The sequence below is a fragment of the Eretmochelys imbricata genome, chromosome 4 (genome assembly GCF_965152235.1).
Source record: "Eretmochelys imbricata isolate rEreImb1 chromosome 4, rEreImb1.hap1, whole genome shotgun sequence".
Taxonomy (NCBI): domain Eukaryota; kingdom Metazoa; phylum Chordata; order Testudines; family Cheloniidae; genus Eretmochelys; species Eretmochelys imbricata.
In genome coordinates this window covers 66,766,257-66,778,989 of record NC_135575.1, presented here as the reverse complement: position 1 = coordinate 66,778,989, position 12,733 = coordinate 66,766,257, and the positions used below count along the sequence as shown (strand labels likewise).

Genomic DNA, 12,733 nt, shown 5'->3' with positions numbered 1-12,733 from the left:
AGACAGATCATCTAAGTTCCAAGAGAAGTCTGTATCCAGAGGAATGTTTGTGCATATACACGTGTTAGCAGGTCAGACGAGAGGGTTACAGGGGTTATACAGTGGTTCCTGTTGGTCTTAAAATCTCAGAAAGTGAGAGTATAACCTCTTCATATGTGAGATAATTTGCACTTTTTACAACTGTAATGTAAATTAATTAAAAAATTAGTTGTGTTTTCTCTCAGCAATTTCCACTAAAGATAATTTTAAAAAATAAAAAGTGTTATAAAATGCTTTGGGAACCTAAAATTCTTTTTGTGGTCTTCCCATCCCTAACTCAAATGCTTTAATTACTAATTTTTCTTTCTGCATTATAAATTATTTTCCCACATTATGCGTACATAACACGCAAACAAAACTAAAGGCTTAATCTGAAAGATTGAATATAGGATTACTAGAGTAAGACAAAAAGTAAAAGGTGCACTCAAACCTACCAAATAAGTTGGTTTTCACAGTGATAGATAAATGAGTATTATTTCTAAGAATTTCCATGGCTTTTGACAGCTGAATGTTTTCAAAGTTTTGACCATTCACCTCCAGTATCTAAAAAATGTAAAGATGACAATTTACTATTTTTATTTAATGACACACAGAAACGTGAGAATCTCTGTCTCAATGTACAAAGATGTATGCAACAAGTTACACTGTAGATCTATATGACATATAACAGCACTCCTGGGGGAAAAAAGGAATAAAGTAGCTCAACTAAAGACACTGAAATTTCAAGGATACACTTGATAAACTTTAAAATTATGTACCTGGTCACCACGTTTCAAGCCTGCTTCTGTGGCTTTGCTACCTAGATCCACACTGTCAACAAAGATTCCAAATCCCTTTTCTGACCCTCCCAGCAAGATAAAAGGCAAAGGGGCTTCTCGAGATGGCTTTGTTAACGTTATCAATCTTCGTTTAGCTTTAGCAGCACATGCAATATTTAATAGTCTCAGATGTCCACCCATTTTCTGCAGGGGGAAAAAAAGTAGCATGATGACGACACACATTATACCCAGTAGCCTGAATACTCCTCCTCCCAAATTTTTCTTCTTACAAAACCCCATTATTCTTACCTCTCTTTCCAAATTGTTCTCAAATTCCTCTAGAAATCGAGTCATAGCAGGATCTCCTTCAAAATCATTGAAGTGATTGTTCACCCACAACAATACTACCCGTGTAACCTGTAGGTCAATTAATAATATAAAACTTTATCCTGGTACACACTCAGAGAACAGTTCTATTTCTAAAGATTTAAACAGGTTATTTTCCAGTTTCCATGTACTTTAGTTGTGAAAACTGAAAAATTTTGCTGAAGGCCAACTCCACTGACATGCAACAATATTTTACCAGCAGGTCACCAAGGAGACACAAAATGAGCAAAGATCTAAAACTGTGCTTGGAAAGTTCACAGTTGTTCAAAATGGTAGCATTGGTTACATCAAACTTGTCAGAGAGCAGAAAATTAAGCCTGCATTTACATAGTTCACTACAATTCCTGACATGTAATCAACAAGAATTGGTGCTAAAACCTTTCTATGCATGTGTTGTTGTGGTAGTTGCTTATCAATGCACTATAAATTTCTTGCATTTTAAGAAAATGGCAACTTCCATAAGGAGGCAGGATTTACTCTACTCTATTTTAAATCCTTCAGTATTTTATTCTCTAGCCTTTAGACAAAAAAGCCATTAACTTCATAAGGAGTGTGCCTCTGTAAGAGTGTGTAAAATTGGTCTTTACAAAAGGCAGAAGAGATAAAATAGCTCTATTAGTGAATGAATTTATTCTTGTCATCTTTACAACCCGGATTGGGTTGCTTTCTTACATTATCCTTCTGACACCCATTTTGATCAGCAGTTTAGGAAAGATCCTTTTGTTCCTTCCCATATTTTAAAACTACAATATAAGACTATACTACAGCAAAGACTCCCTTATGGCAGCACCACTGTAGCTAAACATCTGTCAGCATTTGAAGCACAAGACAGCTACCTATAAGTTTCAGTCATCAGCATTTCCCCCCCACTGATTTAAAACCAGACTTGGTTCAATCAACATATTTTATGTTCTTAAAATGCAAAATAGTAACCCAAAATGATGATTGTATTACTTCTGCTATGTTGGCAAAGTGAGTTACTGAGGAAAAAAAAAAACACTAAGCATTACCAATAGCTGCTTTTCATTAATAAAAACTTGTGCAGATTTTAATCATATGAAGACAATACAACTGCCACCTGCATGCACTTACACAATACCAAAGCCACTTTTGTGTCAATGATCTGAGATTAAAGCATCCATAAATAGACCTTGACATGATTTGGAGCTGTATGGTTGTCTACTGTGTTAAGGATTCTCAGAGTCCTCAAGTAGATTCCTACTTATCTACAAAAGCAAGCAAATTTAGTGTAATTGTTCAAATTGATAACACTGAAGACTAATTAACTATTTTAGGTTTTCTTACTATTTTAGGGGTTCCTAACAATGAGATAATTGCACACGTGTGCTGCAGTTCCTAAGCAAATGATGTGGGATAAGGTCAGGATAGTAGCTTTATCAATCCACAGCCATGCTTTTCAGATTTATTTTTAAAACAAGTCACACTTACATGTGGGTTAAATCTTTTTGAAATTTTATGGATATATATCATTCATTGTTTTAACCGAACAAAACTTAGCATTTCTATGTTGTAAATACAAGTAGCCACAGAATCTAAGGTTTATGTTTTTATTTGAAAACTATTGTACAAAAGCAAACAAGAAACTGCTTTACAAAATCTTTTAAAACACTAAACTGGATTTTAGTGGTTGTATTTATTTTTTATTGGGTGTGGCAGGGTTGGAGAGAGGAGGAGGACAGAATTTCACCGCTTTCCTTTCTGACAATGAAGTATAATCAGCGCCTGTGGTGCTCCATGATTTCATGGAATTATTTTCCTATCCTAGGGTCACTGCTGAATGGGCCATTTACACAAAATTCCTGGTTCTATTCTAAGGCTTGGAATTAATTTTTTTTTTTAAATATTCCCCACCTCCCTGTTCAAAATTTGAGCTACTCTTACTGCAATGTCAGCCATTGTTGAATCTCACATTTGAAGAGATTAATATGGCATCTCCAGGTCATCATAAACTTCATGTTTTAATTTATATTTTCTTTAATTTATTTTGGGAGGGGAGAAGAGTTATACTCTACTTATTTCATTAAATGTATTTTACATTTTAAATGGTTATTTAAAGGGTTTTTTTGATCTGTGTTGAATGAGGTTAGATGGGGAGAAATTGTATACTGCTTTCATAATATTAAACAGTAGTGTGCTAAACTATTAGACAAGAATGGACAAGTTTCCTGTATCAAAGTTGATTTTTTTATGAAAAGGTTATTAGACATCACAGTAGATGTCGTAAGTTACTAACAAAATAGACATTGCACTCAAAAGAGGTGTCTACTGATGGACAGAAGGGGCATATACATATATTACACATTAAAAAATCCCTATGTTCGAAGAACATAACATAAGAATGGCCATACTGGGTCAGACCAAAGGTCCATCTAGCCCAGTATCCTATCTTCCTATAGTGGCCAATGGGAATGAACAGAACAGGAAATCATCAAGCAATCCATCCCCTGTCGCCCATTCCCAGCTTCTGGCAAACAGAGGCAAGGGACACCATCCCTGTCCACCCTGGCTAATAGCCATTGATGGACCTATGCTCCATGGATTTATCTAGCTCTTTTTTTAACGCTGAGAGAGACAAAGAACGTTAAGGTTGCAAAGTCAAGCACCCAAAAGTTAGCAAAGATCGTTTTGTGCAACCTTAATTCAGCCCCCTTGTACCTCTCTGACCCAACTGGCTCCCAGTCCCAGTCTCCTTGGCCCAATTCCCAGTTCTATTTTCCATCTCCTCTCTTCATGTGTCCAGGCTCAGTCTGCCCTAACTCCCAGGTATCCCTGTTCTAATCTATTTGCCGTTGCTCCTCTCTCTCCAGGTCTGACTCTTGCCCCCTCTGCATTTGAATAGAGGACCTTCCTCCTCCACACTGTCTGGGTTTCAGTAGGTGGTGATTACTGAGCACCCAGAGGACACGGATTCATTGTTTTCAATTCTGGTGCCAACATCTGCTCAGCCCTGGTCTGAAGCTCACTCAGTGCAGAGGGAATCTTCTGGGAATGTGGCACTGGAGCTCAAGCAAATACATACTAAAAATCTGGGGTGGATTTTCATGGGACAGCAAAAGCCACATCCCTAGGGTTACCAGATAGCAACTGTGAAAAAACGGGACAGGGGGTGGGTGGTAGGTACCTATATAAGAAAAAGTCCCCAAAAACGGGACTGTCCTTTTAAAAACAGGACATCTGGTCACCCTACACATCCCTCACATGAAGGCCGAACAAATTTCATGGCAAATTTCAAGTCCCTGATCTGAAGTGTGGGGGACACTAGACCTTCTTAAGGAAAAGATCATCCTAATTTTTTAACATGGGCAAACACCGTATTTTCTCTAACCTTGTTTACAGAAACAACTGAACTGTTTTAGTTGAAATTCTTCCTCCCCGACTTACCCCTGCAACTTCCCCTAAAAAAAAAAAAAAAAAAAAAAACCAGTCTGAGGTAAATATCTGGCATATGCAATTTTCACCCAAACAGTTAAAGTTTGGCAAAATTATAAGTATAAAGTTTGGCAAAAATATAAGTAACTGAAAACAGGATTTTATAAAGTAAAGTGCTGGGCAAATTTAACTGTAGGTAGTGTTACCTGCCCCATATATAATTGGATATGGTGGACCTGATTCTCCTCTTACTCCAATTTTATACTCTTGATTTCAATGGAGCTACCCCAATTTTCACCATGTGAAGTGAAGGAAGAATCAAGCCTGGTGTCCTTCTACTTTTATTTACATTTAAGAAAATTGTTAGGAGAAAGTGTTTTCCAAATTGCATTAAACCATTATTGTGCACAGAAAACAACGAAATGTTTTCGGCCATAAATTTAGGCCCTAAGTTACCACAGAACTATATTGGACTGCCTCAGGGGTCAGTCCTAGGGCTGGTTTTGTTCAACATCTTTCTTAATGGTCTGGACAATGGGATAGATTGCACCCTCAGCAATTTCACGGATAACACTAAGCTGGGGGGAGAGGTAGCTATGCTGGAGGGTAGGGATAGGGCCAGAGTGACCTAGACAAATTGGAGGATTGGGCCAAAAGAAAACTGAGGAGGCTCAACAAGGACAAGTGCAGAGTCCTGCACTTAGGACAGAAGAATCCCATGCACCGTTATAGGCTGGGGACCGACTGGTTAAGCGGCAGTTCTACAGAAAAGGATCTGGGGATTACAGTGGATGAGAAGCTGGATATGAGTGCAACAGTGTGCCCTGTTGCCAAGAAGGCTAATGGCATATTTGGCTCCATTAGTAAGAGCATTGCCAGCAGATCGAGGGAAGTGATTATTCCCCTCTATCTGGCACTGGTGAAGCCACATCTGGAGTACTGAGTCCAGTTTTGGGGCCCCCACTACAGAAAGATGTGGACAAATCGGAGAGAATCCAGCAGAGGGCAACGAAAGTGATTAGGGGGCTGCAGCACACGACTTATGAGGAGAGGCTGAGGGAACTGGGCTTCTTTCGTCTGCAGAAGAGAAGATGTGAGGGGGGGATTTGATAGCAGCCTTCTACTACCTGAAGGTGGGTTCCAAAGAGGATGGAGCTTGGCTGTTCTCAGAGGTGGCAGATGACAGAAAAAGGAACAATGGTCTCAAGTTGCAGTGGGGGAGGTCTAGGTTGGATATTAGGAAACACTATTTCACTAGGAGGATGGTGAAGCACTGGAATGGGTTACCTAGGTAGGTGGGGAAATCTCTATCCTTAGAGGTTTTTAAAGGCCTGGCTTGACAAAGCCCTGGCTGGATGATTTAGTTGGTGTTGGTCCTGCTTTGAGCAGGGGGTTGGACTAGATGACCTCCTGAGGTCTCTTCCAACCCTAATCTTCTATGATTCTATGACTATAGTCTACTGAAATGCTGCAGCAATGCCCCTCTGCCATGTACATTGGCCAAACTGGACAGTCTCTACGTAAAAGAATAAATGGACACAAATCAGACATCAAGAATTATAACGTTCAAAAACCAGTCAGAGAACACTTCAATCTCTTTGGTCACTTGATTACAGAGCTAAAAGTGGCAATTCTTCAACAAAAAATCTTCAAAAACAGACTCCAAAGAGAGACTGCTGAATTGGAATTAATTTGCAAACTGGATACAATTAACTTAGGCTTGAATAAAGACGGGGAGTGGATGGGTCATTACACAAAGTAAAACTATTTCCCCATGTTTATCTCCCCCCTTTCTCCCCCCACAGCTGTTCCTCAGACATTCTTGTCAACTGCTGGAAATGGCCCACCTTGACTGTCACTACAAAAGGTTTTTTGCCCCCCAGCTCTCATGCTGGTAATAGCTCACCTTACCTGATCACTCTCATTACAGTGTGTATGGTAACACCCATTGTTTCATATTCTCTGTGTATATAAATCTCCCCCCACTGTATTTTCCACTGAATTCATCCGATGAAGTGAGCTGTAGCTCAGGAAAGCTTATGCTCAATAAATTTGTTAGTCTCTAAGGTGCCACACGTCCTCCTTTTCTTTTTTCTTGAAATGCTGATGACTTTTTAAAAGGATGATTGATACCTCTTCAACCAATTATTTAATATACAGAGTTGACAAGCATGGATACATGAGTGATGAAATACCTCCCCTGCTCCCCCTTTAGTGTTTAAAGGTAGTGCCTTACCCTTTTTTAAATAACTATTCGCCTGATTTAACATACATTTTCTACAAGCAACATTTCCTCATATACTATTAGCTGGTTGTTCAACCAAATCTAGTTATACTGGTTTAAAGATAAAAATATTTTTGTAATTTTTATTTAGATCGTAATACTTTATATTTAAATACATGTGAGTTCACAATCGTAGTTTTAAGTAGTCATTTTTTCAACCTTATCCCTGAGGCTAGGGTCATTGAACCACTCCAACAATTTCTTGCCCACTTCCATTGGGCTGGAAAGGAAGGTCCTGTAGGTCAAAAGGAAATCCTCAATAAACGTTGGATCCACCACTGAGTGCTCTTCCACCAAATGCATTGTTAATCTTTCTGATGTTCCCTATAACAAATAAAAGCTTAATTATTAACTAAAACATGAATGCTTTTTTATTTTCAGCTAACATCTTGATGGTACACTAAACATAACAGTATCATTAAGCCTGTTTAGTCACCAATGTGCTAAACAATAAAAAAATAGCCTGACCATTGTAATAAAGAGATTGATAAGCTTTACTAAATTAAAACAAATCAAAAAACCCTCAAACAGCAGCATTTTTTTGTGTTTAATTTTGAATAGTTTTTTAGCTCTTATTTCAGAATCTTTGGAAAGCTTATATTTCAAATATATGACTGAACTAATTCTGGACTTTACTCACCAAGGAAGATCTCATACAAGTCTACAAAGAATCTGTTTTTTTGTTTTTTTTTACCTTGATGACAATGTGACCCTTTCTTGTTCCAGTGCGATCAAGCTCCCTGTGCTCCTTCACCATAACAATCTCCCCCTCCTCTTCTACCTTCTGCATGTTTTTTTCCACTTGATTGAGGATGCGGCAGTAATCTTGTTGGGCTATGCAGACAAACTGGAAAGAATCATCAAACATAGATATTAAAAGGTACAGAGTTCTGAGACCTCAGAAAAACTGTCTGGACTTAAAATACAAGTATTCTATGATTACTGAAGATAAAGTAACTTCTCAGGCCATGGATGGCCAAAATTGTCTTTCCATGAGCTCTGCTATAGTAAACAGCTGAATAAGTAAGTAAGTGTGATAAATTCCACAATAATTTTTGCCTCAGGAGAGTGCAAGATTCGTTGATTCAAGATGATTTTTAATATCTCCGTAGAATATTCATATAGTTGCATTTTCTCCACCAATAAAAGTAAATCCCACTTGCAAAGTTTTCCTCAAGGAAACCTCTTCCTCCTCCTCTTCAGGGCCATTTAAAAAGGGAACAACGATAGGAAAGCCCTATCAATAATTATGGTGCTACTATTTCTACAGGTGAGCAAACTTTCACTTTTGTTCTTTGAGTAATCACAAATATATTAAGCCAGCCATTAAAAGAACTCTACCATTTTAATTTATGAGTAGCATAGATACACAGAAAACAATTAATTTTAGATGAAAACATTTACATTCCAACATGGACCATTCCCCTTCAACATAAGATATGCATTTGCAGCATTTTAAGGGAAACTGCCACTTATAAAAGAAATCAAAAGAATCTCAATTTATATTTAAGCCAGCAACAGAAGTGCTATCTAAATACGATTACTAGTTGTGTTAATGTACTTGGATAATTTAGATATTTACAATACACTTTACATCACACTAGTCAAAATATCAGACTGTGTCCACTGGACAATTGGCATTTCTCCAGAAATTCACTACAAGTAAAATAATTTGACAAATGGTCCAAACGGAACCATAAAGCCTTTTCCTTTTAGACCCAGATATTTTTCTCTTGGGCTTTTGGCCACATAAATCCATTCATGCAGTAGCTGTGCATTTCATTTTATTACCTGGGGATGTCAATCTCCAATTTGAACTGGAATCATTTTTTTATGAACAATTACCAAAAACTGAACTGACATTTCATTTGCAATCATATTAACCAAACATGAGGGCAGTGATAAATTACGCTGCTTTTTCTTGATGAGTCCTCTGACCTTGTGTATTTGAGACTTCTGATTGATTGCTTCGATAAACTCATGTGTTACCTTTATATTTTGCCCCAATATGGTTCAACATGAATTTAGTTTTTTTTCAGGTCATTTCGTAACTAATATCAAATTTCCAGCACACAGTACTAAACAGAATACTTTACTTCATCTTTGTCAATGAACCTATTAGAAAAGTGCTTAAAGACCTCGCCCCAACTAAGTACAAAGCCATTCCTGCATTTGAAATGAAAGGAAAGAAGGAAACTGATTTTTGAATAAAATTTATTGGAGAGAAAATATCCCTGTTAAAATTACTCTATTGAACAATTCCAAGGCCTGTGTCTGCACCCTACCAGGTAAACTTAACATGAACTCTGCCACAAACTTTTTTTAAAATGCAGGTCCACTTGTAAGGACAGTACTATATAATTTATAATTGTGTTTTGCAAATATATATATGGAGTAAAATACTCTACCTGGCAGTCATCCACTTTGGTTCTCATCACTCCTTTCATGTATTCCTTGTCCATAGTAGGGGAAACACCAAAACTGTTTCCCATACACAGTATCTCTGTTCTTCCATCAGGATATGTCACTTCCACAGAACCATTCAATATAACTGACCAGGAGTCCAGCTAGAAATTGAACAGTGCAGGATAGGTGAAAAGAACAATCACCTACTCACTTAGCATTTTAGCATGGTACTGTACAAACACTATTCCCAGAATTGCTTATAAATTTTTTAAAAGTTTGTTTATTTTTAGCAACTATTTATGAAAACAAGAAAGGAGGAGGATGAACTAGTTTACCTGAAAAATTATTATAATTCCTTCCATCTCCTTAAGGAATCTAATATTTAGCCTTTAATTAAATCTTGGAATTATAAAACCTATACAATTCATAAAACCCATGACAGTATTTAAATCATACTGAAAGATCAAAATAAAAAGCATTTGAAATCAGCTCTGATCATTAACAATACATGTGCTTGTATAGCCTTTATTGAGAACATTTTCCTAAGGTCTACTGCACGTATCTTCTAAATTGATTTGGGTGTTTAAACTGAAAAACCATTTGCAAACTGAACTGAATAAAACCATAATCAACACAACACAAAACAAGCATACAAACAATTTACTTCCTAGTGCTACTTTCCAGCAACTAGAAATGAATTTCCAAACTTCAAAAAAAAAGTTTCCACATTTTTTGACGTCTGCACAAAAGACGATTCAAAGCAAATTCTACTGACCTCTTCCCCATCATTTAGTACTATGGTTCCTGCCCGCTCCACAACTGCAAATACCATCACAGCACAAAGTTCTCTCCTCACTGACATTGTCATGTTGGCAAAAGCAGGCAACTGATGCATGAATTCCAATAGTTGTTCTGAAAGAGAAAAAAAGCCCACTGAGTCATACACATCAAAACAACAAAGCTAAGTAAAGGCAGCTCTTCAGAAAAATGCTTTAGGGTTCTTTAAGTTAAACTACTGTACAATGCTGTCTGTATATTGATAAATAATGTACAGAGAGCTGTTATAATTACTTGGGGTTTTTTGGAGACAGATTAGTTTATTATAATATCAATGAAAGATCTATAAAGTAAAAGCCAGTATAATGAAAATATTGTAATGTAACCATGTGCCTTGAATACATCCAATGAAATCACAATGACTCCACAGAGTCATTGTAATAGTTCTATTAAAACCATGATAGGTCCTTTTAATCAGAAGAAATTAAGTTTTACAAAGTATTTTTGTGGCAGTATCATACCCTTAAGCTGTCTACAGGACATTTGGATCCAAACAACAAAAAAGTATACTATATAACTAATATAAACCCATACAAATAAGGACATTTAAAGACATATTGAGGCAGGGGTGGGTAAACTTTCTGGCCCAAGGGCCACATCTGGGTATGGAAATTGTATGGCAGGCCATGAATGCTCACAAAATTGGAGGTTAGGGTGCGGGGCGGGGGGGAACGGGAGGGGGATTGAGGGCTCTGGGGTGGGGCTGGGGATGCAGTAGGGTGCTCCAGGTTGGGACCAAGGGGTTAGGAGGCAGGGAGTGAGATCAGGACTGGGGCAGGAGGTTGGGGCGCGGGAGGGGGTCAGGGTGCAGGTTCCAGGCAGTGCTTACCTCAAGCAGCTCCCAGAAGCAGTGGCATGTCTCCCCTCCAGCTCCTGTGCAGAGGGGTGGCCAGGCGTCTCTGTACACTGCCTGTGCGGCCAATGGGAGCTGCAGGGGCAGCGCTTGGGACAGGGGCAGCGTGCGGAGCCCCATGGCTGCCCCTATGCATAGGAGCCAGAGCGGGGACATGCCCCTGCTTCGAGGAGTCGCGCGGAGCGAGGCAAGCCCCAGACCCTGCTCCCTGGCGGGAGCTCAAGAGCTGAATTAAAGCACCTGGGGGGCCAGATGCAGCCCCCGGGCTGTAGTTTGCCCACCTTCGTATTAAGGTAATAAGATGAGAGAAAAGGAGTACTTGTGGCACCTTAGAGACTAACCAATTTATTTGAGCATAAGCTTTCGTGAGCTACAGCTCACTTCATCGGATGCATACTGTGGAAAGTGTAGAAGATCTTTTTATACACACAAAGCATGTTTTATAAACACAAACACGGCTGTTACTCTGAAACCTAAGATGAGAGACAATTTCATAAAAACAGGCAAATTTATATTCCTAACTCTAGCCAGCCCTTTTGGGTTTAGGTTTTACAATGATGTGCTGTACAATATCACACAATATATAAACACAACCCTGTTCAGAAGGACCAGTTAAAAGCATGGTTACAGTAATATGAAGTGACTCTTTCAATGTCTTATACTTCATGTGTAATCAAGTTCTATCTGATCCCTTTATTAACAAAAGTAAGCCTGTACTCTTTTTTACCCCTGTTAGCAGGGCAGAATCAACACAGACATGAGAGAGAGTTGGAATCTGTCTGATCTCAGCTAACAATTCTGCTGAGGATTCACAAATGTAGCACAAAAGTCTAGTTTTAGCCACACCTGAGCAACCCCAATAAAGAGAACATTTGAAGGAAATGCACAGGTATAACTAAGGGTAAATAATGTGGTCTGAAATACTTATGATAACACATGGACGCTCCCAGCAGCACAGGGAAGATCGGACCCAACTCCACAAGTCTCCTCCAACTGCAGGAACCTCTGGAGCTACTGCCCAATCCCAGAGCATCCTGCAGCAGGGGGAGGCTCCCGGAGATGGGTCTAGTCTTCCTCTCCTTCCCTCCAGTGGCTGTGCAGGGGATGGACAAGTCCTGTTCCTCCCCAGCCCAGCCAGAGCTAGTAGGCCCCTTTGCTGGGGCACTCCTATGAACAAGGGGACAACGGATCTCACAGGGAAGGGCTTAATTTCACGGTCCATGACCTGTTTTTCATGGCTGTGAAATTGGTAGGGCCCTAACTGTGATCAACAGGAATTAATTTTCATTGACTTGATATGCAATTAGTATTTCCATTATTGTGACAATTTTTGTTAATTTCAAAATTCTCTAGAACTCTGTGAAAGCCTTTTCAGTCACCAGAGATTCTTACAAGACACACAAGTCTCTGGTGTCAAATTACAATCTGCAGTCTCTCAGCTCTAGCAGACTCCAAGCATTAATATACATCAATAGCACATTCATTTCCCGTTTTTTCCTCGATCCCACTCACTTTTTTTCTTAAACAAGCATCTGTAATATACTAAACTTGTAGGGTTGCCAGGTGTCCGGTTTTAGACCTGACTGTCTGGTCGAAAAGGGACCTGTACAGTGTCTGGTCAGAAATACTGATCGGACACCAACAGTCCGGTTACCATGGGGATTGGGAGAGGCACTGGGTCATCAAGCCGTGCCAGCCCCTGCTCAGCTGGGGCCACCTCCTATCTGCATCTCATGGGCGGGCAGGCTCCATCTCAGGCTGCAGCTCCTATCCTAGCCC

General features: G+C 39.1%; 1 protein-coding gene across 5 annotated transcripts in view; it reads right to left on the bottom strand.

Annotated features, from left to right (window-relative positions):
• Nucleotides 1–12,733, bottom strand: part of RAPGEF2 (Rap guanine nucleotide exchange factor 2) — a 293,855-nt gene that overhangs the window by 34,838 nt on the left and 246,284 nt on the right. For all 5 annotated transcript variants that reach the window (XM_077814491.1, XM_077814492.1, XM_077814493.1 and 2 more), the window contains 7 exons: nucleotides 10,040–10,176; nucleotides 9,267–9,425; nucleotides 7,553–7,705; nucleotides 7,018–7,182; nucleotides 1,107–1,214; nucleotides 798–1,001; nucleotides 474–582 (listed from right to left, as the gene is read on the bottom strand). In XM_077814491.1, the coding sequence (XP_077670617.1) occupies nucleotides 474–582; nucleotides 798–1,001; nucleotides 1,107–1,214; nucleotides 7,018–7,182; nucleotides 7,553–7,705; nucleotides 9,267–9,425; nucleotides 10,040–10,176 (1,035 nt within the window). The remainder of the gene's footprint in view (nucleotides 1–473; nucleotides 583–797; nucleotides 1,002–1,106; nucleotides 1,215–7,017; nucleotides 7,183–7,552; nucleotides 7,706–9,266; nucleotides 9,426–10,039; nucleotides 10,177–12,733) is intronic.